This window comes from Mustela erminea, chromosome 6 (assembly GCF_009829155.1).
Source record: "Mustela erminea isolate mMusErm1 chromosome 6, mMusErm1.Pri, whole genome shotgun sequence".
NCBI lineage: Eukaryota > Metazoa > Chordata > Mammalia > Carnivora > Mustelidae > Mustela > Mustela erminea.
In genome coordinates this window covers 50,714,694-50,741,407 of record NC_045619.1, presented here as the reverse complement: position 1 = coordinate 50,741,407, position 26,714 = coordinate 50,714,694, and the positions used below count along the sequence as shown (strand labels likewise).

At 43.9% G+C, this 26,714-nt stretch overlaps 1 protein-coding gene across 7 annotated transcripts in view; it reads left to right on the top strand.

The window, feature by feature from the left end:
• Window positions 1-26,714, top strand: part of HMGA2 (high mobility group AT-hook 2) — a 139,531-nt gene that overhangs the window by 42,494 nt on the left and 70,323 nt on the right. Inside the window, exons 4-5 of one of the 7 annotated variants that reach the window (XM_032347139.1) lie at window positions 24,205-24,266; window positions 25,661-25,680. The exons of 5 other annotated variants lie outside the window; for them this stretch is intronic. In XM_032347139.1, the coding sequence (XP_032203030.1) occupies window positions 24,205-24,258 (54 nt within the window). In that variant the 3' untranslated portion in view covers window positions 24,259-24,266; window positions 25,661-25,680. Of the gene's footprint in view, window positions 1-24,204; window positions 24,267-25,660; window positions 25,979-26,714 lie in introns of those variants that run through there. One more of the 7 variants, XM_032347134.1, reaches the window with a different exon arrangement.

The following is a 26,714-nucleotide window of genomic DNA, read 5'->3' as shown; positions in this document are numbered from 1 at the left end:
TTGGATTACTTTCCAGTCTTGGCTGCATTTGAACATGAAACAGGAAAGAGAGAACTGAGGCAATGAGTCACCTCATTTGGGCCCAAGGCACCATTTACCTTGAACACAGAGAAATATTGAAGCAAGGGTTTCCTTGTTATGTTCTCTTTTGGTTTTTGTCTGATTCAGTGCATCTTAAATGATGGTTTGTGGAATGGTGATAGGACTGAAAAACCCAGCTCGTCTCAGTCGTGCTTATTCTCCCCTAAGTCTTTTATCTCAATCCTCATTAGAACCTGTGGAGATGATAACACCAATTTTAACAAGTTATCAACTAGGTGATTAGTGGTTTTTATTGGTTACTCTTTTTTAAAAAAATATTTATTTATTTGATACAGAGAGAGAGAGTATAAGTAGGGAGAGCAGCAGAGGCAGAGGGAGAAGCAGACTCCCTGCTGAGCAGGAAGCCCAGTGCAGAACTTGATCCCGGGACCCTGAGATCATGACCTGAGCTGAAGGCGGACGCTTAACCGACTGAGCCACCCAAGCACCCTATTGGTTGCTCTTTATAGAAAAATGGGGTCCTTGCATTTTGGAATTGAAAAGTAAATTAAGAGTTTGCGCCAAAAGCCCAATTATAGACACTGTCATACTGAAAATACTAATGCTTCCCCACACCACCAACACATCATATACAACTGAGTCTAATAGATTATCCCTGATTTCCTGTATCATCTATTTTCAGAGATTGGCATCACTAAGTTGCTCCACTTCTTGGTCAAAGATGCATAAACCTTTGCAAAACATTCAGTCAGTGGAATGGTTAGCCAGAGTGAGTCAAGGAACTGTTTTCTTAGGATCCTGCCCACTCAATTCAGTACCAGATAAACTTTGATTCATTCTTGTTCAAGGTTCCCTATGCCAATTTAGTTTGGATATACATCATTGGAAACAGGCTTTTAGCACTGCCATGATCATTTACATACAAAAATCAAAGCAATGCCCCAGAAGGGAGATACAGATAGATGATAGATAGATAGATAGATACATAGATACATAGATAGATAGATAGATATAACCAAGAGGAACTCAGAAAGATGGCAGCAATGACTAGGAAATGAAACACAGTGGTTGTATCTCAGGGATCCTCCCCAGCAAATGGTAAAATGATCATGGCTCCTAAAGTTCCACCGGACAGGTTGATGAATTCTCATGTCTGGTCTGACATCATGGTCCACACTGCCCTCTTGTTATCTGCCAAGGTGATCGGGGAGAAGTCAAAGACGGTGCTCTCAAGAGGGTAACTTGTCAGGGATCATAGCAAACTGCTAGTAAACTACCTTCCACTGCACCAGCTCTTCCACACAAAAAGGGCTAGAGACCGCTGCCCTGTTTACGTATTTGAGAAAGAATGGTCAAGGAGCACCTGGGTGGCTCAGTGGGTTAAGCCTCTTCCTTTGGCTCAGGTCATGATCTCAGAGTCCTGAGATTGAGCCCTGCTTCAGGCTCTCTGCTCAGTGGGGAGCCTGCTTCTCCCTCTCATTCTGTCTCTTTGCTAACTTGTGATCTCTCTCTCAAATAAATAAATAAAATCTTTAAGTTAAAAAAAAAAAGAAAGAATGGTCAAGAAATACAATTCACATTTCATTCTGGTATATGCTAATTTTGAGCATATTTTCACAATATAGGTAATATAAATGAGGCATCTAAACACAGCCCTGCTTAATATACATAATCAATACTTACTGAACACCTATCAAATACGAGGCATTGTTCTAGAGACCTGAAACCATCAAAGCACATTTGATTGATGTAATTTTATAGGTAAAGAAACCAAGTCTAAAAAAATTTTAGTAACTTGCACAGATACACAGTAATAAAACTAAGTCTGGAAGCTACTCCAAAAACCATGGTTTTTCTGCACCACATTCCCAAAACCATACAGTTTTTCAGTCCTTCTCACACTTAACTTTAGGAATAAAAACACTGGTTATGCTCTGTAAAAGTGTAGTGTTCCATATTCCAATGATATTCAAAAATATTGAGCACTTAGCATGAAAGTTTGTGTGTAAGTCAATAAAACATGGTTTTTAGCTTTAAGAACTTACAATGTAAGGGTAGATATGTATACATGTGAAACTTCTATTTATTTTGAACTCCCAGTTATGTGTCAGGAGTTTTGCTAGGCGCATTTTAAAATTTGTCTTGCTTTATCATTTAATCCTAAAAGAGCCTCATAAGGTCGGTGTTTTATAAATATTTTTGCCAAAATGAAAATCATAAAGAAGGACCTAGGAGGCCTTTGTTCCAAAGAGGTAAAAGAAGGAAGACTTTATGAAAAAGGTGAATGGCACTTCTTCAGAGCCCTAGAGAATGAATAGGATTTAATAGAACAGCTGGAAGAAAAGTTCCCAGAGAAACCCTTCCAGCTGTGTGAAAAGTAGGAACACATTAATGGAGGCAAGAAGGTAGAGGGTGCATTCAAGCAAGAGAAGCCAGGGTGGGTTGGAGTGTGCAAATTAGGGCCATAGTGTGGGTCAGGGGTAGATGTAGACAGTCTGAGTCTAAATAGTGATGACAGGTCACGCCAGCTATGTCTGGCATGCCTGAGGTGATCGGGCATCCCAGGAAATGAGAAGCTACTCAAGATTTCTGAGAAAGAGGATGACTGATTAGATATGATCTGATTTGGAAAAAAAAATGTAGGCTTAGTCAGAAGCCTCTGTCTATCATGACCAATGAATTAGAATCGTTTGTTACAACCATCTAATAAAACATCTGTTTTAAAGTAAGTATTTATAAAAAAAATAATAAAGTAAGTATTTATAATATAGGAGATCAGCATTTTATGAGATACTTTTATACTTTCCTAATGCTAGGAGCTGGTAATCAGCACATGCTTTGATTAACTTGAAAGTGAAAAGATTCACCTCCTTCTAGCAAACGGGTCTACATATTAGCAGCCCAAGAATTTTCCCTTTAATATGATGAATTTGCACTGAAATTGTTGTACCGTTACTCCAGTGTGTGAATCTATGGTCCCAAATAGATGTAAACTTCTGGAAGATATGGACCCCATTTTCCTTTCTTTAATATCTCCCATAGCACTGGAGAAGCCATTGTCACTCAGCGGATGCTTACTGAATGAATGAAGAATTGGATGGATAGCCCCTAGGTGCACTGTAACTTCCTTTATCAGCATCAGGTTAAGTGACTAGCTCAGGGTCACGGTGAGAAGGGCTATGACACTTCAAAGAACCAGTTCTCTCTCTCCTCTCTCTCTCTCCCTTTAAAGATTTTATTTATTTATTTATTTATTTGTCAGAAAGAGAGAGAGAGAAGAAGCAGAGGGAATGGCAGGCAGAGGGAGAAGCAGATTCCCCACTGAGCAAGGAGCCCAATGCGGGACTCGATCCCAGAACCCTGGGACCATGACCTGAGCTGGAGGCAATGCTTAACCAACTGTGCCAGCCAGGCATCCTGAAGCAGTTCTCTCTAAATTGCCAAATATGTCAATTCCATGGTCTCTCCAGTTCAGTGCATTCCATGCCCAGAAATTTTAGTTCACTGAACCTGGGCTTATGGACAAGGTTCTTCTGGTGTAGGAGTCAGCCACCTGGACCACAGGCCAGTCCAGCCCACCGCCTGCTCTTATACGACCCTCCAATCTAAGAACGGTTTACACATTTCTAAATGGTTGGGAAAAAATATTAAAAAGGGTAGTAGTATTTTGTGACGTGTGAAAATTATGTGAGATGAAGACTTCAGCATTCAGAAATAAAATTTTTCTGGGACACAGCCACGCTTATTGGTTCACGTATTGCCTTTGGCTGCAGTGGCCCAGATGAGCTGTTTCCACAGAGACCACCTGGCCCGCAAAGTCTAAAATATTTACTACCTGGCTCTTTACACAAAACGTTTGCTGACCACCGTTTGAGTGTGTCTTTCTGGCCCTCAATCCATTTATATGAGTTTCTTCCTTCAGTGTGCAAATGGAAAATGAATTTAAGTTCTAGAAAGCAAGAAGGCTTTTGCTTTGCCTCCAGATGTTATTTTTTTTTCTTCTCTCGAGATTCTTGAATGTTCTGTATCTAGATTCTGGAAGCTAAAGAATAGTGAGGTAGAATCTGTTTTCTCCATGAACATAAACCCCTTTCATATAGGGATCCCAAAAGTATGGTTTTCCCTTTAGGTTACAGAGCTACATTCCTTTTCTGGGCACACTCCCTTTTTTAAAAGTTCACACGCATTCTATGGAATGATGCCAAATGAGTGTCTTAGGATCTCTTAAAATTCTCTTCCAGTTCAGTTTCTGCCCATGTCCCATCCAGGTACTTTTCCCCAGATAGACTCAGGGAGAGCGGAAAAACCTTGACCGTGAACAATGTATTTAGCTTCCCTGTTTGATGTGTTAACATCACCCTCACCTACAATCTCCTTTTGTGCCTGCAGCTTTTTTTGTGCTTCGCAGCATTATGTAGCTTTCTTGGGTTTAAAGGTCTTTGGTCCTAGCAAGAGGACCTGCCCCTTTAGGCTGAAGCTATTCTGAAATGGCAAGGAGGCAACAGGATGCCAAGGAGAAAGGGCTCTCAACCCACCACCTCTCATTCCTAGCTGGGGGCAGTGTGATCTGGCTTCTGCCCCCTTCAGCCCACGGACCGTGTTCTCAGTGAGGTCACCAATAACCTCCTAACTGCTAAATCCGAGGGACCCTTCTCAGTCTTCATCCCCATGGCCGTTCTGAACCATGGGACACATTGGCCGTGCCTCTCTAGTTCAAACTCTCCTCTTTGGATCCCAGAAGGAAGCTCTGTCCTGCTGTTGCCTCTCGTCTCTGAAAGCCCCTTGTATCTGGTAGGTTCTTCTCTTTCCTACCTGGCCCTCACGTGGTACTCGTGTCCAGGGGTAGACCTGAGGCCACGCGTGCATTCTGAGCATGCTCGGTGACATCTGTGTTGCAGTGGTGACCTGCCTTTCACCGACTGTATTCTCAGCTTGCTTGAGAGTGTTCTCTTCACCTGGTCATCCTGAACTCCCTTCTTTCTCCATATTCGATGCTCACCAAGTCCTGTCATTTATTGCTCCATGTGTTTTGAGTTTTCTTTTCCTCCATTCTCGCTGCTGTGTTCTCGGAATGGGCCCTCCTCATCCCTCATTTGAACTCCCGCACTAGTCTCCTGCTAGTTTCCCTGCTGTGTCTCATCTCCTCCATCTCCAGCCACCACCATCCGCTCCCCGCCCCCGCCCCACCCACCGCTATTACTGCCAGTGCTATCTTCAAGACAGAGAGCTCATCACTCTCCTGCCAGAAGTCCTCAGTGGCTAACAGTCACTCAAGGGACAGAGTCCACTTTTCTTCCCGTGATTATAGCAGTAAGCTCCGGTTTCTCATTTTGCCTCCTACCATCTGCCGGTTGTGGTTTGCATTTCCTTAGTACAGAGAGTCCTTTTTGTCCTGTAACCTGCACAAGTTATTTCCCACCTCTGCTCTGATTGTCCTTTTTTTCTTTCTTTCTTTCTTTTTTTTTTAAAGATGTTATTTATTTGTTTAGCATAAGCAGGGGGAGGGGCAGGGGGAGAGGGAGAGAGAGACTTTAAAGCAGACTCTGTGCCTAGCAGAGAGCCCAGTGTGGGGCTCGATCTCATGACCCTGAGATCCTGACCTGAACCAAAATCAAGAGTTGGTTGCTTAACGGACTGAGCCTCCCGGGCACCCCTCTGATTGTCTGATGGTCCTAGTCTTTTTTTTTTTCTTTTCTTTAAGATTTTATTTATTCACTTGAAAGAGAGAGACAGAGCACAAGCAGGAGGAGTGGCAGGCAGAGGGAGAAGCAGGGAGAGAGAGAAGCAGGTTCCCCATTGAGCTGGGAGCCTGACACGGGGCTCGATCCCAGGACCCTGGGATCGTGACTTAAGCAGAAGGCAGAAGCTTAACTGACTGAGCCCTCAGGTGCTTGATTGTCCTGTTCTTTACCTTTATCTCCATCTGGACGAATCTCAACACGTCTGCCAAGCCCCAATTCAAATATAGTATTTCCCTCCCGAAATTAATTACCCTCTCTCTTTGCCATCGTGGGCATTTGAAAGCGCTTTGCAGAGAACACATTCACAGTGCACCGTGCTGGTTGGCTCGTGTGTCTTACGCACAGCAGACTACATCTCCTTCCTCTTTGTATTTTCAGCGCAGAGCACAGTTTCTATCTTATAAAACGTAGTCAAGGAATGAACTTGTCCAAGCTATGTGTCTACCTACACCACAATCCCTCTAGATTCTGTTACCAGACATGTTAGAAATGAGTGGTGCTGTGGTGCCCTCCCTGCCCAACAGGGCAACAATCGGTAGAAGAGGTTTATTTCCTTCTCTTGCTATTTTATTTATATTGAACCAAGGCTAAGTATATGTAGCTATATATAGTTGGTCACAAAGTGAGGAATTGTATTTATTTTAACAGAACAGAATGGAAGAGAAGAGACCTCCAATGTCACTATTAGTGAGTCACGTTTATTAGGGATCAAGTTTAATTTCCCATAATACTAAGAGAGCTTGGTAGAAAATTAGTGTCTTATTAGTCATATAAAGAATGTATATATATGTAATATGAAGCATATATATATATAGACATACATATGTAATATATATAACCATTATCACATTAGTCTGAGTTATATTTCATTATATTTACCCTCAGAAAATTGTTATAAGTCCCATGATAAAGACAGAGGACTGAAGAGTACACCCATGGTGTTTAACATATATGTTCTGCTTTCTGGAACTCAAAATTTCACACATATAAAGAAGGCAACGTATGTAACAAGATAGGACAATTTGAGATGGGTCAGTTAATGGGAAATGGCAAGCAAGATTCCATTTTGTATCTCTATATCCTACCGTAGCTCTCTGCACACACATATGTATTTGCTTTATGAATGAAGGACATTGGGCAGAGCCCAATTTGCAGGATTTTTAAATTGTTCTTCTTTTCCTTATATGCATTAAATTGGCATTGGGTCTTAGTCTGTGTTTATTGACACAAACTAGTTATGAATAAAAGTAAGAATTTATCCTTGATACTTTATAGATCTCATGTATTACCTATGAAGATAAAGCTTACTTCTGTTTTGCAAACTTAAAATCAAATAACAAATACATAATTTAAATAATAAACGCACGTAAAATATATGAGAAATATGTGCAAGTGAACACAATTTAAAGCTATGTAAAATCTGCTACTTAGTTGAAAGCTCTGTCAGTTTCGCTGAGATACATTGGGTAAAAATGTAGATGAAAGTCTTAAATGACATGGGCAAATACTTGGAACATTTTTTTTAAGGATTTTATTTATTTCTTTGAGAGAGGGAGTGAGTAAGAGAGCGAGCACAAGCAGGAGAAGGGGAAGGAGCAAAGGCAGGGGCAGAGGGAGCAGGATGAATGGGCAGAGGGAGAAGCAGACTCCCTGTTGAGCAGGGAGCCACAGGGACGCTGGACTCAATCCCAGGACACTGAGATCAGGACGTGAGCCAAAGGCAGATGCTTAACCTACTTAGGGAACTTTAAACATTGTCTTTTCAGTGGGGACAGATTGCTCTCACATAACAAAGCCTATGTTTCCACTAGAAAGGAAACCATCTGAAGATAGTTTTCCTCTAATTGTTGTTTTAGAATTTTTTCCAGAAGGAGACATTGGGGGATTCCAGGTTCCCTGCAGGCTGTGTTGGAGTGGAGTACAGGTGACCTGTGTACACTTGTTCTTTGGGCCAGTTCCTAACTTGCGCAGGCGGCTCAGGTTTACCCATGGAAATTCCTAAAGGTTTAGCAAGCTCTTTTTCTTTTTAACAAAAGAATAGATGTACATGGTTCTAATTCTTCTGATTCTCTCTTGTAGATGAAGTTTAATATTTTCATAAGAATGCTTTGAAATAATACAAGATTTTAAGTGGTCATCCCCAATGTCATCTTCTTTGCCTTTTCCAATTTGGAGTTCCATCTCAGGAAAATCATTTTGAAGCAAGTATAGCACTTTTGAAGTGCTATAGGCAGGGGCAGAGGGAGCATTTTGAAGCAAGTATAGCACTTTCTATAAGCCATTCCAATGCAAGAAAATCGGGATCTCAAATATCCACATGTGCTTATTCTGTCTTGTCTTCTTTCTTTATTCAACCAGAAAGTCTGTATTCCCCTAGGAACACTGTATAGGATTACTATGTACCTTGATACTATGGTTGTAGTGAGTTTTATTTGGTTGTTTTTCAAAATTACACATGTGTAAAAATAAAAGGAAATGTTTCTGTTCAGAGAGAATTAATGGAACAGGTAATTCTTCCAAAGTAGTCCCAAATTTGACTTCCATGTGCCCGTTCTTGTCTTTGAAGCTACACTGATGGTGTACATACTTTCCTTGGTTGTCTAATTGGTAGTAATTCTAGATGCACTTCATTTAATTGAATAGCTGAGTTCTTGAATGAGTAAATGATATCATTCAAAGTTGACCTCTTTACATGCCCTAGAAGAACTTATCATTTATAATGACCTTAGTATATTATTTGAAAGATGACACTGCTGCAAAGAATGCCTTACTCAGATTTTCATATATTTAGTTGTCCTATTTAGGACCAAGGCTTATCAATTGTAAGTCAACTTTCTATGAGTTTGAACTACCAGTTTTGTGGGTAGTACTTTCTTTTTAATCATTCGCTCTTTCTTTGAATTAATATTACTGTCATTAGAGAGCAAGGTTAGTCAGTAGAGAAAACGTTCATCTCTGCTGCTCTGCTATTTTTAGAATCTTTGATTTAGAAAAAAAAAAAAAAGTGGTTGAAGGGAAGAAATGTTGACCCCGGTCTCCATTAGCACGGGCACTGGTAAGTTTATTCCCGTTTGTTGTTGCCTCTAGCTTTCAACAGAACCAATTCTTTGCAAGTTGTTTTTGTCTTAAACTTGGCATACGAGACTAAATTGGCTGTGGGTCCGTCTGTCATATGAATACCTATTTACAAATGATTCGCTTAGCTGTTGTGGTCTGTTAGTTAAATATGCATTTAAGACCCTTTTTCAAACAACGTACTTCTGTATTATGTTTGTCACAGAGTAGATTTTAAGTTTCTGCAAAATTAGTCAATCATCTGTATTTAAATGTTTTCAGGAGATTTTTGCATTAGCAGCTTACACTGAACGCTCACTCCCAAATTGTGGTATAAGGTATACATGAGAGACATTAAAACAGTGACAGAGAATATCTTATTTGGTAATTCTGTGCTTGTCTATAAATTACTTTGCCTAAGGCAATGCCAAATACCCTAAGTCCCCTCCTAATTTTCACACATACCGTGGCTACACATCCAACGTTTCTTTGAAGAAAGCCACATTCTAGGAATGCAGAAAGGAATTCTAGATTGGTTGTTCTGTTTCTCTTGGTATCATGTATGAAGGAGGCAGAGCAATTTCTGGCATCTGATATCTGAAAACCAGAATATCATTTCGCCACTGAGTCTTATCTTCTAGATCAAATTTTGATCAAAGAATAAATACTATGGCCATTTATAAACCTTTGAAATTAGGGCTTTAGGTAGATGTTTCCAGACAGCCTTGGACAAAGCCAGGTCAGCCCCATTCCCTATAGGGCATTAAATTATCTAGTTCTCCCCCATGTGTAAGCAGTATTTGCCACAGAAAGAAAAGAACTTAACCCTTGAGCAGGTGGGCTTGGGCAAGGATGCCGGAGGAGAGTGACTCTGTGTGTGTGTGTGTGTGTGTGTGTGTGTGTGTGTGTGTGTGGTGGGGGAGGGCTGGTGGGGTACACGCTTGAGGGTGCAAGGAGTTGGCACTCTGGGCTCCAGGTTGCAGGGCTCATTCTTTGCATCTCTGGTTTGTGAAGTGATTTATGGGAGCTGCAGCCTCTGGGCCATACATCACCTTCCTGGTTGGCTTTGTTGACACCTTGTCACATTCTTGTGGGCTTGAGGAATTCATTGTTCTTGTTTGAACTGATAAGAACAAAAAAAAAAGAGAGAAAGAAAGAAAGGGGGGGGAGGATGGTTTTCTCGTTGAGACCTTGGGAAAGGCCGAGGGGGTGGAATGTTGAGGTGGACCAGCCGGGCTGCGCTTTCCCAAGCAAGGCAGCCTCGGTGTCGGGAGTGTTCTTCTGGGCCCAGGAAGCCTGGCCATGAGGTGGGCGCACCGGGCAGCTTTGTTTGCCCCTTGGAAGTAGTTTTCTGGCAGCAAGATGTTCCTTGTTGCTAGATGGTACTCGGGAGAGGGGCTTTGAGAGGAGCAAGGAAGGGGGAAGTTTTCCTTCGAGAAGTGGCTGCAGGGAGGTTCCCGTGGAAGGTAAAACGAGCCTGGTCACTGGGGGAGTGTAAAGCTTTTGATGTGAGCCGATCTCTTCCAAGTTCGTCCTTCGTACAGCGTGCTTTTTGGGCATGGTGCCATGCTGTCCTGTCCCCTTTGATGTGTAGTGTCCCCTGCCTTGCTTAGCATTGGGGCAGCCAGCACTGAGAACCTGGCATCTGAACCCCGCACTTGAAGATGATAAAAAATGTTTCCGGATGGGAGCCCATGCAGGCAGGCACTAGTAAAAAGTCTGTGTGAGGGATACAGACCTTGTTACTTCCTACTTCAACGAGGGAAGTGAACACTCGGCTTGTTTTTGTTGGGTTCGGTTTAGATCTCTTCAGAGAAAATCTCTCTGATAGCTTTGCTTAAAAAAAAAAAATGGATAAATCTCTCTTTTGGTGCAAGGAAAGTAACAGATCAGATCACACACTTCACGTCATGGGATTGTAAATGCTCATACTTCCTTTGTGAAAATATTTGTTCTCTTTGAGAGCAGCTTAGTGCAAACCTGTTCCCTTCCTTAGTATTCTCTGTCATCAGCTTTTGTTGACTGGGAGAAGAAGGACCCATTCACAACCCAGCCAAGGGCTGGTCTTTGGGGGAGTTTTTGCATTTTTGCTGGTATTGTTAACAAGCTCATGTGTAATGTCGTAAATCACTTTGTAAATCACTTTACCTGGAAACGCCATTCACACGTCCCCACTGTGAACCTCCTCTTGCCCTGGAGCTCTAGAAAGCTGTTTGCAAGTTGCTCAGAATGGCTCTCGGGAACCACGTCTCCTATGGAATGCATATGCATCCAATGCTTCTTGCCCTTCATCTACCAAGTGGGTCCTCCGCTGCCAGCAAGGGATGCTTGCAGAACTGCCAAGGTAGGTGGCCTGAGATAGGGATTCCCGAGCTGAAGCTGTGATAATGTTGAATACAGGCGAAGGTGGCCTCGTCCATGCATTAGAATACAATAATAGTGTGGTCAAAATGAGAAACTCGTGTTGGAGAGCGTACGCTTTTTCTTGGGGGTCATCCGTCTTGCTCCACAGTGCTACTGTGACTAACATTTAAATGTCTAAATAAACGCAGTTCCGTCCGTCTCGACACCTCTGTGCACAGCTTGCAGCACACAGCCAGCTTTTCAAATCTCCAAGCCCAGTTTCCCCAGTTCGCTTGCAACTCTGATGAGTCTGCCAGGTCTGCCTTGGCCATTTTCTTAGCTTGGAAGCTACTCTGGTTTCCAGAATTAAGTTTATTGACAGTGTTTCACTGCTCTCTGCTGGAGAAGCCCAAAGCTAAGCCAGACTTTCTGGGCTCCAACCGCTTGCAAAGAATACAGGTGAGGTGGCCCAGCGGATGGACCCCCAGCCTCGGAACTCAAAGTCTGTGCTGACAGGACGCATTCGTGCTTGCCGTAGACCGCAGGTGAAGAGTCATGCTGTGCACACTAGAGATGGGTTTCTCAGAGAGGAGAATGGCTGAGATAAGAGTGGAGCACAGTCTAAACTCCACGCTGTCTTGTAGGAAGCTACCCTGGCTGTGGGGCACACAGTCCCGTCCCACGTTTGAAACAGACATAGAGACTTCTGTTACATGAATCTGAGACAATAATCCCCACTCCCTCCCCCCAAGAGGAAAGAAAATAAAGCTCTCTTGACCAGCTTTTATATATTTTTTTCTGAACTTCTGTAGTAAGTGTGTGAGTGGAAAAAAAAAGGATCAAGAAAGAGTATTTTAACTTAATTAGCAGAGAGTGTATTAGGGCCTGGTTTCTAAAACTTTCTAGGCAGGAATAAATATGAATTCATACCATCTTTTGCTGAACAGTAAACTGTGCCTTAATTTAGATGCTGTACTTCTCAAGTATAAAACAAACGTACAGGCGCAAAAACAGCGAACACATTAGGTGAGGATTGTTTTTAATATACACATAGAGTATGCGTATACACATCTGTTGATGGACATTCACAAGTGTGGTGATATGCGTATGTGTATCTATTTGGAAGGGATAGGAAAAGAAGATCTAACCATAACGCATCTTCCCAAGTGTTCTATGTTCTTTTCAGTCTGGCGTCTTCTACCTTAAAAACAGCTCGACGAATACAAGTGATAGAAAGCTAGTCTTACAACAGCATTAAAGTGCTATTCTAGTCTACAGCATTCCAAGTGAATTATTGCAATGCTGTCAAAGAAAACAAAAACATTTGGGAAGGGCTGTTTATTTTACAGCGGTTGACCAAAAGTATGCAAGTGGTTAGAAAAAAAAATGTAGACAGCTAACGATGGGAGGTGCCAGTTACACATTCTGAAATCCATTCACAAACCTTTGACACTGACTGTTGATCACTGGAGATAAAGTTAGAGGCAAAAGGCATTTTTCCATGAGGAGCAGCCTAACACTTTCAAAACATTTCAGTTCAAAGCGAGTAAATAAAGCCCCGTCCCCGTCCTGTATCACTGGCAAGCCTCACTCAAAGGGCCCGATGACGTGGTGTTTTCTTCCAAGAAGAGCAAGAAAAACTTCCTAAAAATATTTCTCTCCGAGGTCACGGCAATGAGACATTTTTATCCTGCACGGCAAGCCCTATTGCCCTTTGTGTTTAAGGATTGAACTAAAAAGCTGCCATTGACAATGTTAATAGATGCTTGCGTTAAACAAATATTTCATTTTATAGCTAGATGGAAAATTGGAAATCCTTAACAGAATCCTTTCATATTAAGATAATAAAATACAGGGGTACCTGGGTGGCTCAGTTGGTTAAATGTCCAACTTTTGATTTTAGCTCAGGTCGTGATCTCAGGGTCCTGAGATTACGCCCCAGATTGGGCCCCTCGCTCATGCAGAGTCTGCTTGTCTCCCTCCCCCAACTTGTGCTTTCTCTCTCTCTCTCTCTCTCAATACACAAGTAAAGAAATAAAATCTTTAAAAAAGGATAATAAAATACATACTCAGAGACAAGCGACTCGCTTAAACTTGCATACCTAGGTGGAGAGCTAGTGGAGCTAGATAGGTCAACTGTGCTGCAGTGTGTTTTGCCTGAGAATCAGACTCTATGTGGGCAGAACCTCACTGATATCTCCTGGCAAGTGTTAATTTTAGTGTTTAAGGCTTTCTCATTGGGGAAGAGATCCTTATTCCAGGACTTTAAGCCTAGGGTGTAGGTTCCTTTTACTTAAAAAAAAAAAAAAAAAAAATCTCATGTTTCAGGATCCATTTAACCTTCTGGTGGATCTTCAGATACATTTTTAAGAAAGGAGAAGAATCGTAACAGGCTCTCTTTTTCCTTGTCACAAGGTGAAAGACAGGAAGAGCTCCTGGATAGGTCTAACAGTATTCTAGCCCATGAAACCACCCAGTCACTATCCATGGAAAGAGCGCCGTTAGGGGCGTGCTTCCGACTTCCCTCCTGTGGATGCCAGGGCAGCGTGCTTTCCGGACGGTGTCTAAGTTGCCGGCAGACAGCACATTTTAAGTGGATGGTCGTGGTACAGAGAATGGACAGACGTCTGCCACCATTCACACGTAGAGATGCCGGGGGCATCTGGCTCTGCCAAAGCTTTGTCCCTGGAGCAGATAGAGTGAAAGAGAGAGAAGCAAAACTCCCTGCATCGGTGTCCCTACCTCAGCCGCTCCTTCTTCTTGTCTGTGAGGGAGTCCAGACGCTGAGAGTTTGGTGTGGTGTTGGCCCAAAAGATAGTTGTCCTTGTGACAGCTTAGCTGTTCGTGTGTCCTCAGTGAAACAGCATCAGATTTCTGCACCCCTCCCCACCCCGCAGCGGTAGCATCTGCCTTCCCTCCGTGACATCCTTGAGTGAATCACATGCTTGCTGGCCCAGATATGTAAATAAAAGTTGGCTAAAAAACACTTAAAGGATTATGAAGCAATCTAGCTTAATAGTAGCAAAACAAAACAAAACAGAAAACCACTCCCACGAATCCTCCTGTGTGTGCTACTCAGTAGTGGAAAGATCTAGTTATGACTGGAACTGGCCTGGCCAGAGGATTGTCCTAGACCCAGGGTGGAGGGGGGCATAGGCAGAAGAGGAGGACTGGGCTGAAGGGTAGATCTCCCTGGCTGCTGGGGCCCAGACAGCACTGCACACATTCCCTCCCTCCGCTCCCAAACCCCCCACTCCCCCACCCCCCACCCCCCCACCCCCACGTCTAATGAGAGCAGCATGCTGGGGAAGGAAGCCTGCCTGCTTGCAGTGGTGGCGGGGTGGGGGGGGGTGCCTTCCACGCCTGTGTCGGGACGGCTGGCCCACGGCTGCTTACACATCCTCGACCCACACACCTTGTGCCTGTGCTCCGAGGTGGCCGGAGCCTCGGTAGGTCCCCGGGGGAGGTTGTGCACTGCTGAATGAGGCGAGAGAATCCGAGTGTGGGTTCCCCGGTGGCTTTTGCAGTTGAATGTCTCCATCTCCTGTCCCTGGACGGTCAGTTGCTGGCATGGGGCTGCGGAGCGTTACCTCCAAAGCCTTCGGCTCCGACTGGAGGGAAATGAGCACGGAAACCCCTGGTGCCGGTGCGTGCCAAAAGCAACCTTAGTCAATGAAAGAGCTCGGCAGACGGCGGGGTCCTGCATGCCGACCTTTCCGCTGCTCGTATGAGAATCATGCGCTGCTATTTCTATGACTTCTGCCAGTTGGCCCCTGCCCACCTTTTCTGTTCATACTGAAGCGGCCAGGAACTGAGCGAAAGAGGAAGCTTCCCCTGTGCTCCGGGGCTGCGCTGCCAGGAGCCCGTCTGTAGTAGGTCCAGCAGCAAAAACAAGACAGGGCAGAGCCCAGGGAAGCCCCGCCAGAGCAGCTGAGCCTAGAAACAAAGAAGCCTGCCCCGAAGCAGCAGCAGCAGCAGCAGGCCAGAGAATGTCAGGCAGGCAGGGAACTTCAAGAGTGGCTGCGTCCCCACGAAGAGGGGAAACTGAGTTCTGGAGAGGATGGGACCTATCTGGGCAGTGGCCAAGCCAGGTCTCCGGAGGGCCCGTCCACAGGGCTGTTTGATTTTTAGCAGCTTTGATGCTAAAGATGAGACCCTAGCCAAGATGCTTACTCTCCTTATCCTCAGCCAGCTCATCTGTAAAATGGGGATGAGGAGAATACTGGTCTCCCTCTCAAGGTGGCTGGGAAGATTCAGTGAGAATGTAGACAGAGTTCTTGGCACAATGCCGGCGGCTTACGAAGCCCTGGCTCCCTCCTGGCTCCCTCCTGGCTCCCTCCCTGCTGGTTCCGCTTCTTTGAAGGGGAACTGGAGACACAAGGGGAGCAGGACAGATTGGGAGTCGTTCGTAAACACCTGATCTGCTGTCCAAGTGGTTTTGAAAACAGGGCTGCTTGCCCCAGGAAGGGGTGAGCGTACTTGAGTTCAGATCAGGTTGGTTATGTGGTTTTGCCCAGTGCTGATGTGACTGCAATGTTTAATCAGCGGCAGACTCTCCTCCCCCTGCCAGGAAGAACGGGACTTGAACAGCGAGGAAGCGGGTAATGTGAGCCGTGGAATCTATGCTGTTCAGACTTCCTGAATCTATGTTTATCCCCTTTGTGAAAGCGCGCCCTGAGCCTTCCTGACCGAGCGTTTAAAATGGTCAACCTCGAAGTTCTGTCCTGATGGAAAACACCTGAGAAAAGGCTGAAGGATTATTCTAGGGTAAAAGAGGAGGTGGCAGGGGGTGGATACTACTATGTTTGGGGAAAACAACCAACGAGATGGGATCTTCCCTTGGTAGACCCAGGTTCGATGCAAGGAATAAGGAAGCAGCCTGTAACAACGCCGGTTCCAGAGGTGCTTGACATCCAGTTGGGATACTATCCACTCACGAGTCACTGAGTCAAGGGAATGAAACAGGAGCAATGACCACTGATGGAGCTCTTCCTGGGGCTCAGGGAATGTGCCACGTGCTCCCCGTTTGTTACTTCTTTTGTTACCTGCAACAACCTTGCATTTCCCCCTTTTGTGATGAGAACACTGAGGCTTAAAAAAGTAAAATACCTGGACAGGCCCCTCAGCACAGAAGCGCTCCCACGTTCTTGTTCCCGGGGCTCTGTCCAGCTTTCCTCTTAAGGCTAATACTAACCTGTGCCTTTCATCTCCTTGGCTTGGAGCGGTCTCCCCTGGATATGAAAGACTGGACCGCATGATTGCTGAGACAATTCTAAACGTTTCCAGAAAGAGACACGGTTTACGATAAGCAGTCTTGCTTTCCAGCTACTCTGTGCAAATCAAGGCACCAGTGGTTTTTCTTGTAGGCACATGTCCTTTAAATGGGACAGTTCAGGGAGGGGTTAAAAACTGTGAAAAATAATTCCGTGGGATGCTTTCCCATGAATGCAGGCCCAGTGGCCCTTGGGGAAAAGGAACATGTTTACCAAACTGTGGCCGCTCAGCTGAGAGTGACGGATCGATACCAGCACACCTGTGTATCTTCCTTTGCTATCAAGGGAAATCTTACACTTTATTTGCTGGCCTTTATCTCTAAGGAAGGTTGTGCATTTGTGCAAGTAATTTGCAGCCTCCCAGTAAGAGGTCCCAATAAGGGTGGCATTATGACTTTACTAATTGAAACTTCGCTTTCACAGTTTTTCATGTTCTCGTGGAGTTATGCTTTCAGAGTCTCCCTATTTATTAGTATCTTTAAGTTTTTGTTAGTTAGCCTCATCTAAATTAACAGGTGCGAATACTTCAGTACCTGCGTGATTTTGGACAAGTTCTTGATCTCTCTGGGCCTGAGCTGCCTCAGCTCCAGAATGAGACCAGTTTGGGGATCACTATGTTAATGTCCTGGGCTGTTGAGAGCATTAAATGAGTTAATGATATACAAGGCTGTGCCTGGCACATAGTAAGTGCTTTGTAAGTGTTAACTCATGTTGTTAATCACTGATGATTTCCAAATGGAATTGTTTTACGATAGTGTCCAACAAATTTTAAATCGTAATAAACCTTCCAAATGATTCTACTTTTAACTGGTGATCAGCAATAGGCAGTTTGCTTTTTTTTCATTTCTCTCTGGTGTCTATAAATTACATTTGCATAGGAAGTCTTCCCTTTTTTAAAGAAATTTTTATATTCTCTTACTTCATCCTGTCTTTTTGGCACTATAATCAGCGATGACTTGCTGTTTATTTCTTCTTTAGAATTTTATCTAGAGAAGCTTTCGATTTTAGGCTGTGACATATAATGGGTCAAATTACCCTCACTGGACTGATTTACCCTGAACTACAGATTATTTTAGGTAGAATTTGTCCTCGACAAATTCTACCTAAAATAATTCTCTGTGTCTGTTCTTTGTGTCCAAGTTTCAGAGAAACATGTTTCCAGCCCTAGTTGTGATAAATAGCGGTTTTTAAATGACATCACGAGATACATATTTCTAGATACAAAAGTTTGTTGTTATGTTCTTTTGGCCAGAAGAGACTCTTCTTCCTGGGAAATGTAGCCACAGAATGCTGGGTTTGAGTTTTATTAATATCCTTGTAGATTGAAAACAAAATGTTTTCCCTCCCCGTTTTTGTTCTTTTCCATTTGGCAAACCCAGTGATTTGCCACATGAGCCAATGTGTGTCTCATTTGCTTATTTTCTTGTGCACTAGCAGCCCCGGTGATGTCATCTGGAATGTTTGCAATCCCTGGGAATAAATAACATGCTGGAAAATAGTTTGCTTAGAGGCAGCGGGATCATTCGTGCACCTTACAGCACGCTCTAGGTATCTCAAACCCAATTTCCTTTTTAAAAATAATCTCAAGGCAGGACACCTCGCCCGCATTTCTTGGGTCAAATGACAATAATCACAACAATGATATGAGAACTTTTTTTTATAGCTATAACTTGAGAAGCACCGTTTCAAAATTATTTTAAAATTCGATTTGAGCGGCGCCTGGGTGGCTCAGTCGGCTGAGCCTCTGACTCCTGGTGTCGGCTCAGGTCATGATCTCAGCGTCAGGAGATGGCGGCCCTCGTGGGGATCCGTGCTCAGCGCCGAATCCGCTTGTCCCTCCCAGTCCCCCTCGGCTCCTCCCCAGCAGGCGCACGTTCTCACTCTCTCTCTCAAGTAAGCAAATAAATAAATATTTAGGAAATAAAAAGAAATAAAAATAAAATTCGATTTGATGATATCAAAGACCTATGCCATGGAAATGTCCCTTTAAAAAAAAAAAAAGTAAATTACTACGTAAAAAGGTCGGTCTTCTGAAATTTGGCTTATGTATCTTAGCTTTCTTCCTCTACTGTCACCATTCTTTAAAAATGTTCACGGACTCCATCAAGGGTGCACAGTGTTCGGAGGTTAGGCTGCCGAGTGGAATGTAAACCGGACCGTCCTCAGGCTCTCAAGCTGAGGGTTAACTGAGGTTGAAGATTCTCTAGCGCCCACAGTCTTACTTCCCCCTCCTGGTGAGAAGCTTCTTTTGATCCCTCATTCTTGCAGTGGATTCCTGAGAGGGACCTTGAGGAAAAGACAACACAGTGGTGTTTGGGGAGGGAGGCAAAAATCCACCCTGGGTGTACCGTTGAAATCAAGAGCAACTTCCAGACAGAGCTTGTCAGTTTCCTAGCCAAGAGCTCCCTGGCAGTGGTCCGTCTCGCGCGCTGTCTTATCTTGAACACGCTCTGGCTGTTTTGAAGGCACAGCCTGTTGAACGTCTCATTTCCTGCTTTATCCTTACCTTCCTCGGGCACCCTCGAGGAAGTAAACAAGACTCCCTCCAACTATAGGTTGGATTATAAAATTCTTGGGATTTTTCATGACTTTGAGCTCATTTAGAAAGTAATGTGTGCTCTTCGTGGCCCAGAATTATAGAAGGCCAATCACCTCACTGTTTATTTGGCAATTTAAGTGATGCTTTTTCTAGAACGAGCTCCTTCCACAACAGGCCCCGTCTGAGTCCATGTTATTGCAGTGCGGAATTTCAAAGGCGGAAGTTGCGTGACTTGCTCTGAGGCCCGTTCTGTGAAAGCAACAGAACGCTTATCTCGACTCTTCTTTTTCAAGTTGACATTCCAATGAATCATCGTATGGAGGAATATTACAAAAAGTATTTCATGCTTGGAATCTGAAATTCTAAAAACCTTAGGGAACCGTATAGTCAGATCATACCTTTTACAGTTAAACTAATTAAACAGTAAAGATTCTTTGGATTCTGATCATTAGGTCCTTGTTAGTAAGATCTGTAGTCAACATAGCCTATTATAGGTAAGCTTTAAAAAAATAACAAAACAGCTTTTGGGTTTCTTATCCTAATCATGCCTTCCTTGCCTTTGATCCCGAAGCGTTCTGTGTCTCCTAGATTACCCATTAGGTTTTAGGGTTTCCCCTTGATCTGTCTCACGTACAAAGGCTCACACACACACCTTCACAAAGACTACAAGAAATAGCAGTTTGTTTCTAGGAGGTTATTAATGCACTTTTCCTTCGTGGAGTAGGGGCATAGGATGGAGTTTGTCAGGGAGGCGCAGATATTTTCTTAAAAAGAAAGCTTTTAGTAAAATTTGGCTTACACCTTTGACTCACTGATTCATTCACCAATACACAGAGCGTGCCTCCGGTGCTCTAGGCATTTTGATCAGATTATCTCATGTAATTTACAACACAGATGACTCGGGAGCTTTTTAGAGATGCGCTCCTACTCAGGTCCTTTGGCTTCTGACCCTGTGCTCTTTCTACCAGCAGTGAGCTGCCTTCCATATGTGGACTAGTCAGAAGGATGACAAGTTTGATAGCTTGTCTTATTATACATTTGATTTTAACGTCACCGTCCTCCAGTCTATTCGAAAATATCCAAAATAGGAAACATCTTTTAAAAGAAGTATCAGTTGTGCCCATTTTAGTCTCCTAGATGTTTTCTTTACTGCTTTGTCGCAGAAACTCTAGTATCCCACATATTGAAGACTTCTTTCATTTGGATTTGATAAGACTGATTGTTGTAAGTAACACAGTAACACCATCAGGTTTTCCCCCTCATGTCCCAGAAAAGAAAAAGCCTTTTCTCTACAATTCCCACAAAATATCCTCAGTGCACTGTGAGTTACCAGTGTTATCTGGTGTTTGTTCCTCCTCTTTCCCAACAGAGTGATCTTGACATTGGATCAAGGGTGCTCAGAGATACCCTGTAGATGTCCAGGTGACCTGTTACTGTAAATATGTAATAAATACATATCTAATTAGTAACTATACAGACACACAGATAAAATCAGCTGAGTACTGTAGAGAGATTCTAAACCCTTATACCTAACAGGCCACTTAGAAGACTGGGATAAACAAGCATTGTAACTCCAGGGAGCTTCCTGGTTTCGTGATCCATTTCTGCCTCATGGGGGCCAGACAATGCTAGGCTTGCTTACAGGAGACTCAGCCAGAAAACTGGCAAGTCGATTAATCTGTAGTTAACCACAGCAATAAATGAACACAAAGGAAATGCAGATGTAAGTAGGGGATAAACTTTGAGTGGTTCCATCAGTAGTGATTCATGACGTTGAACTACAATAATATTTCCCTCCCTGCACTCTCCCAGCTCCCTTTATGACCATGGAGCGGCATTCGGGGATCTCCGTCAGGTCTGCGGTGGGTTCCATGGTCATGGCTGTGGAAGCTGGGTCTGCGGATGTTAGTCTGGCTGACAAATATTTTAATAAACAGGTACTGCTGACAGTGGCATTGTGTGCACTTAGGGGACAGTGGTAGTTAAGAGAGTGACTTGACGGGGCGCCTGGGTGGCTCAGTGGGTTAAGCCGCTGCCTTCGGCTCAGGTCATGATCTCAGAGTCCTGGGATCGAGTCCCGCATCGGGCTCTCTGCTCAGCGGGGAGCCTGCTTCCCTCTCTCTCTCTGCCTGCCTCTCCGACTACTTGTGATTTCTTTCTGTCAAATAAAAAAAAAAAAAAAAGAGAGAGAGTGACTTGACTATTAAAAAGATCAAGGCAGTAGAAGAGCATCAGATTGTGGCTTTTCTGAGCTTGAGCTTCAGAATCAGAGGAGGCAGGATAGAGAGAAGAAAGCAACAGGGGCAAGAGCTCGAGTTCCTGCCCAAGCTCAGCTGCCCTTTGCTATGTAACACACCAAGCCACTTCTCCAGTACCTGTGGCTCTCCGTTCCTTCACCCCCAATACCGGCGATCACTTCTCAGAAGTAGTACGTGAGAGCATGAAGTTACAGAAGCTACTCCCGTGCCGGACCCAGGGATGACACTCTGGACGCCGTCAGTCGCTCTGCTCTGCGTCCCGTCCTTTCTTTCCCGCTTCTTGCCTTCCTCTCTCAGCTGACTTCTACCCCTCCTTCCCGCTCAGTCAGTTCAACGATGACGGGTTTTTAGGATACTGTGCATCCTCGTCTCCTCCTTGTCGGTGGACGTGGGCGGAGTGCTTGCTCCTCCGCCGATGCTTGCACTGATGGTCTTGGCCGGGGGACAGAGGCTGCTGGCAGAAGCCTACGAGGGAATGCACCGTGGTAGCAGTGGGAAAGAATTTGGCAAGGAGAGGCTCACCACATGATTGTGATTCATACTGTACTCTCGAAATGTGGCAGGAGGGCTAGGGAAGGCTTTTAATGCCAGCACAGAGCAGAGACACTCGTTTTCAAACATCACATTCTTTTTATAGTACAGGCATGCCTCATAGGGAAAATATTGAACTTGGCCTGCCGGCCCCACGAGAGTCGTCCCAACTGTGATTTTATTGCTTGAGTCACTCCCTGAATCAGATACTGGCTGCACGGAGGAAGTCTTCTATTAAGGATGCTTTGAAATTGTGTTTTTAATTAATTAACACCAACTCGGGGCTGGTGTTTCATTTACTCCTAGTGGACTCCTTTTTCTCTTCTCTTGTCTGAAACTTTTTTTAGACGTGTCCTCAAGGTCTCAGCTGGATCATGTTTAAGGATCTTGGTAAAAGAGTCATCTGTGTTGGGTGAGCAGTGCAAGGGGACTCTTCAAAGCCGAGTTCATCATCCCTGAATGACTCTGATACATGCAAACCATGTAGCCAGGGAAAGTGTCTCTCCAAAAGTCTGGCATAATGCTTTTTGATCCCTTCAGCAATCCGCAATCCATTCATCCTGTTGTTAAAACTTAAACTGGAGCTGGCCAGCTGTTGGGAAAAGTCCTCCGTTTTATTTCAACCAAATGGTGCTGCCTCCTGGGGCTGGAAAGGAGCTGACTTCAAGCACAATTATAAATGTGTAGCTCTTTCGAGCGGCGGAAACTTACAAAATGGTCTTGATTCACAGGGCCCCTTTGGCTCAAAGGCGCTCTGCTTCCCGTGTGCCATAAATCTGTGTCCGCATCAAAAAGTGTAAAGGCTGCAGTGTATGGAAGTCCCTCTTCCTCTCTGAGTGTGTCTATGACAGATTTATACTGATGGCTACCCTGCGCCACAGTCACGGATTCCTATTATAGTCATGCCCCACTAACTCGGCCCCCATTTCCTGTAGAAGGGGAGACAAGGTCCTGCGTGAAGGAGGGGTGTGGAATTACAGCTCGGCTCTCTAATTGCTGTTAGGACAGGAGGACCTCAGGGGCCGCAGCGAGAATCGACTTTGTTCATATTAAGATCTCCTGGCTCTTCACAGTCAGTGGGGTTATGGCCGAGCTGCAAGGCGCTTGGCCTCCCAATGACATCGGCCATGACAAGGCACTCCAGAACCCAGCCTTGTATGCTTACAGACCAAACAGATACATTTGAAAAGAACCAAAGAGCAAATAGCCTCTTTTGTTACGGTTTTTATAGCTTCAACAGGGAAGCCTTTTTCTTCCAGAGAGCTCCAGTTTAAAATGTTAAAAGGTTGGGGGGCAGAGGGGAGAGGGGGTACTACCCCCACCTCGAGTGCACCTAGAGGTTTCTGTTCGTGTTTGTAAATGGTGACAGAACAGAGCGTGTTCTGGAAACCACCTCCTTGTATACAAGGTTCCTCTGCAGCAAACATCGTAAGGTTCCAGAGCGATGGCTGGTCAGAAAGTTCTTTGATTTGACCTTCATCTTTATGGTTTCTACCTGGCCTTGAAGTCCCTGGTGACAAAGAGCTAAATCAGAGCTGTGGTTTCAAGCGTTCAGCAACTAAATGGCAAAAAGTTTAATTGCTCTGGTTTTGGAGGATGGGAATTAAAAGGCGAAGATATTAGAATGGCTTGAGTCTCTTAAGAGGGAGAGAAAAAAGCAAGACTTAGGTCTGACTGACTCTCAGGCTCTCTTTGGAGTCCAGGATGGCTGATGCTTACCATGGTTTGTTTTTGCTCTGAGTAACCCCAAAATGTCCCTCGCTGAATTAGAACCTAGCTTGCATGGTGTTTTTTAATCCATGCTCTTTTTAAGATGACGGTACTATAAAGAAGTGATACAGAGGAGTAAAAATTTATACTCCTAACAACGAGTGTTATGTTTTTGAATTCACAATTCTTACTATTTTTCTTCTCTTCCACGGCCCACTTAACATGAGCACGGTTATGTGACCCTAGTGATTATATTATATCCCCTGTATATATTTCTTACCATGTTGAGGATTCTGCTTTAAATAGAAAATCAGATTGCAGTTTAAAAAACTAGTTTTAAAACTTCTGCCATCTGCTAGATTAGTGAAAGAGGATCTGGTACATGAAAATTGTGTGTGTGGTGTGTGTGGTTTATTTTATAGGCTCTGCATATTTCTTTGATGATCTATTTTCCAAGCTCATTCTTATCTTTTAGGAGATATTTCCAAGATTGATGCATTTGGCTCCATTTCAGAGAACTCTACAGTGGTAGAGAGGTACACTCCATTTATGGGGAATCCTGCATCAGGGTCATTGAGAGCATTTATTTTGTTCTGTGCTTAAATTTATTTCTGCTCTGGACATTTCTCTCAAATGGATCTTTTTTTACATGGTCAGAACTAAGCACTTTATTCATAAGAACTCTAATAATAAAGCCTTTTTTTTCAGTCCAGACATGGGAGGAAATTTGCAAAATGCATCAGGAAAGTATGCCAATTGTTTTTTAAGCCATCGGGTACGTTGAGAAAGTATTGTATTCATTAGTGCTTGCAAAACTGTATATTTAATGATGCAAAAGTAAAATTGACCTCTCCTTTTGGTGCACAGATGTATAAACTTTATAGGCGTACACCCCAAGGTAGAGACTTATTGGAGTAACTCTTAGAAAGGGCAAGGTTGGTCATAAACAGTGATGCAATAACCCCACAATTATGTATGCTCAATTATTTGGAAGGGAAGTCTGGGAGACTTATATGGTTTTATATGGTTACATGGGCAAACAGAAGTATGGAGAAGCACAAAGCAAAGGCTTGCGTTTGTTGTGTGTATCCCAAATAGCATCCTACTACAGCTTTATAATGTAAATCCACTGATACCAGTAAAATGGCATTTAAAACATATGATAAAACGAACAGCATTTGCAAAGCAGTAAAGACACCACCTTTGCAACCACTTTACTGCACTTTTGAAAATGTTAGTGAATAGCTGTCCAAAGATGCAAATAAATAATATTTTATTAGATTTCAGCCCACGAGAAAGGGGAGGAAAACCTTCAAGTAGAATTACATGATTATTACTTTGCTCCTCCCTCAACTCAGCAAACATTAAAATGGAACATAAAATAAGTCTATAACAAGATTTATGAGGAAAGGTATTACACTTAGGGGCGCATTGTGCAGAAAAGTCATTAAAATTGTTTGGCCCTTAGGAAGGAGTGGGGGGGGGGGGCTGTGGCTTACCTTTTCAGAAAAATGAGAAATTTAGTTGTCCCAAATGCCTTTCTGACGACTACCTGAGGTTTAAGGTTTAAAACACCAGTGCACCTCCAAGTTCTGATTCATTTTTCGAGCGTGTCGGCTGCTTTTCAACAAACACAACTGGAAGATTCTGTTTTTCTCAGGCAAACTGCACTAGGAGAAGTTTCGTGAGCCTAACATTGCTTTGGCATGTTCTGGTAGACGAGGCTGCCGAGTGGTTAAAAATGGCATCAGGCATGTCCTTCTTGCCATACTTCACTTAGGGGCTTTTAGTAAATAAATACAAATACTACGCTTGTGTACGGAACCCACGAGAGCAAGACTTACGGGTGTCTAGGAGCCTTACACCTTTACTTCCCTTCTCCCTCCGAGGCAGTCGGCCTGGCAGATTTTCTTTCCGGTTGGTTGTCTGCGCGTTTTGATAACGGTGACAGCTCAGCATATTCTTTATGCTTTGTTCTGGCCCGAGTTGTGTTAATCCCCTCATTTCAGTCCTAGATGCTATCCCCTCTCCTTGCCCGATGCCTTTGTGGGTTGCTAAGACTCAGTTTATCCCGTCAGTAAATTTGAGGGGAGTGAGTTGAACGTGCGTGCGTCTATGTGTGTATTTTCTTATCTGCAAAGTTTTAACTGTGGCTTACTGTTTAACCAGGAAACTCAGCAGGACAAAGGAGAGCTAACTGAAACTCTATTCCTTTGGAGAGTCTCCAGGTTGGTGCAGTATTCCATAAAATGGTGGTTTGGGTCCAAATTCTGTAGCTCATCTTTATCAAGTAATCTTTTTTTTTTTTTCCAAAGAAATGTTTCAAGGAAGTCTTTGAAAAACATTTTCTTCAAATGTTCATTGCATCTAAGATCCCATTTTTGTCCCTTTATTTGCTCCAAAATACCGCCAGACTGCCAACAAAGGAGGGCCTGTGCTCCCAGGAATTTTCTGCATTCCTCACTGGAGTAGGCATTTTTCTCAGCTACAAAGGCCCTTTGGCAAATTCCCTCTAATCATTGGATTTACCCTGGGCTCTGATAGGTGCCATTCATGGACTTGGTCTGCTGTTTGATGGGGCTGAGGCATTAATGGGATCTTTTCACGATAAACAAAACTGGGTAGCATTACCAGAGGGGTCACAAAGCTGCTGTTGTCAGAGGTGTCGTGCTTTTTCTCTTTCTCTCTCTTCTTCTGTTTTTTTGTTTTTTGTTTTTTGTCTTTTTCCCTTCTTCCTCTCGGTCTTTTCCTCCCCTTTCTTTTTGTGAATGTACATTTCTCTGTGTGTGCGCAGCGTGGCCGTCTCTCGGAGCAGATCTCCTGACCTTTGCTGCTGCTTGTAAGTCAGTGGCCAATTGCAGGCTTTTGTCGGACCTACGGAGATCCTATAAGCGGATCTACAGTAGCTCCGCAGCCTGCGGGGAGGTCTGTGTTTTTCTAATTGATTAAACATTGGAGGAACCCTGCATGAAGAATCTGATTTAGAGAGATCTTTCTGACCTGCTGGCATTTAATACTGAAAGTATCTGGTGGTTGTGGTGAATGAGTGTGTGGGAACAAACACGGAACGTTAAGGAACAGACTTGGGGGGGGACGGCCCGCCCGGAACGTCTCGAGGGGTCTCGTCAGTGTCAGACTTCACAGGGCGCCTTGGGTCCTCGTGGGGATCGTCTCCATAGAATTGATGAGCCAAAGCCTGATCTCGGCAAGAGCAAAGAAGTAA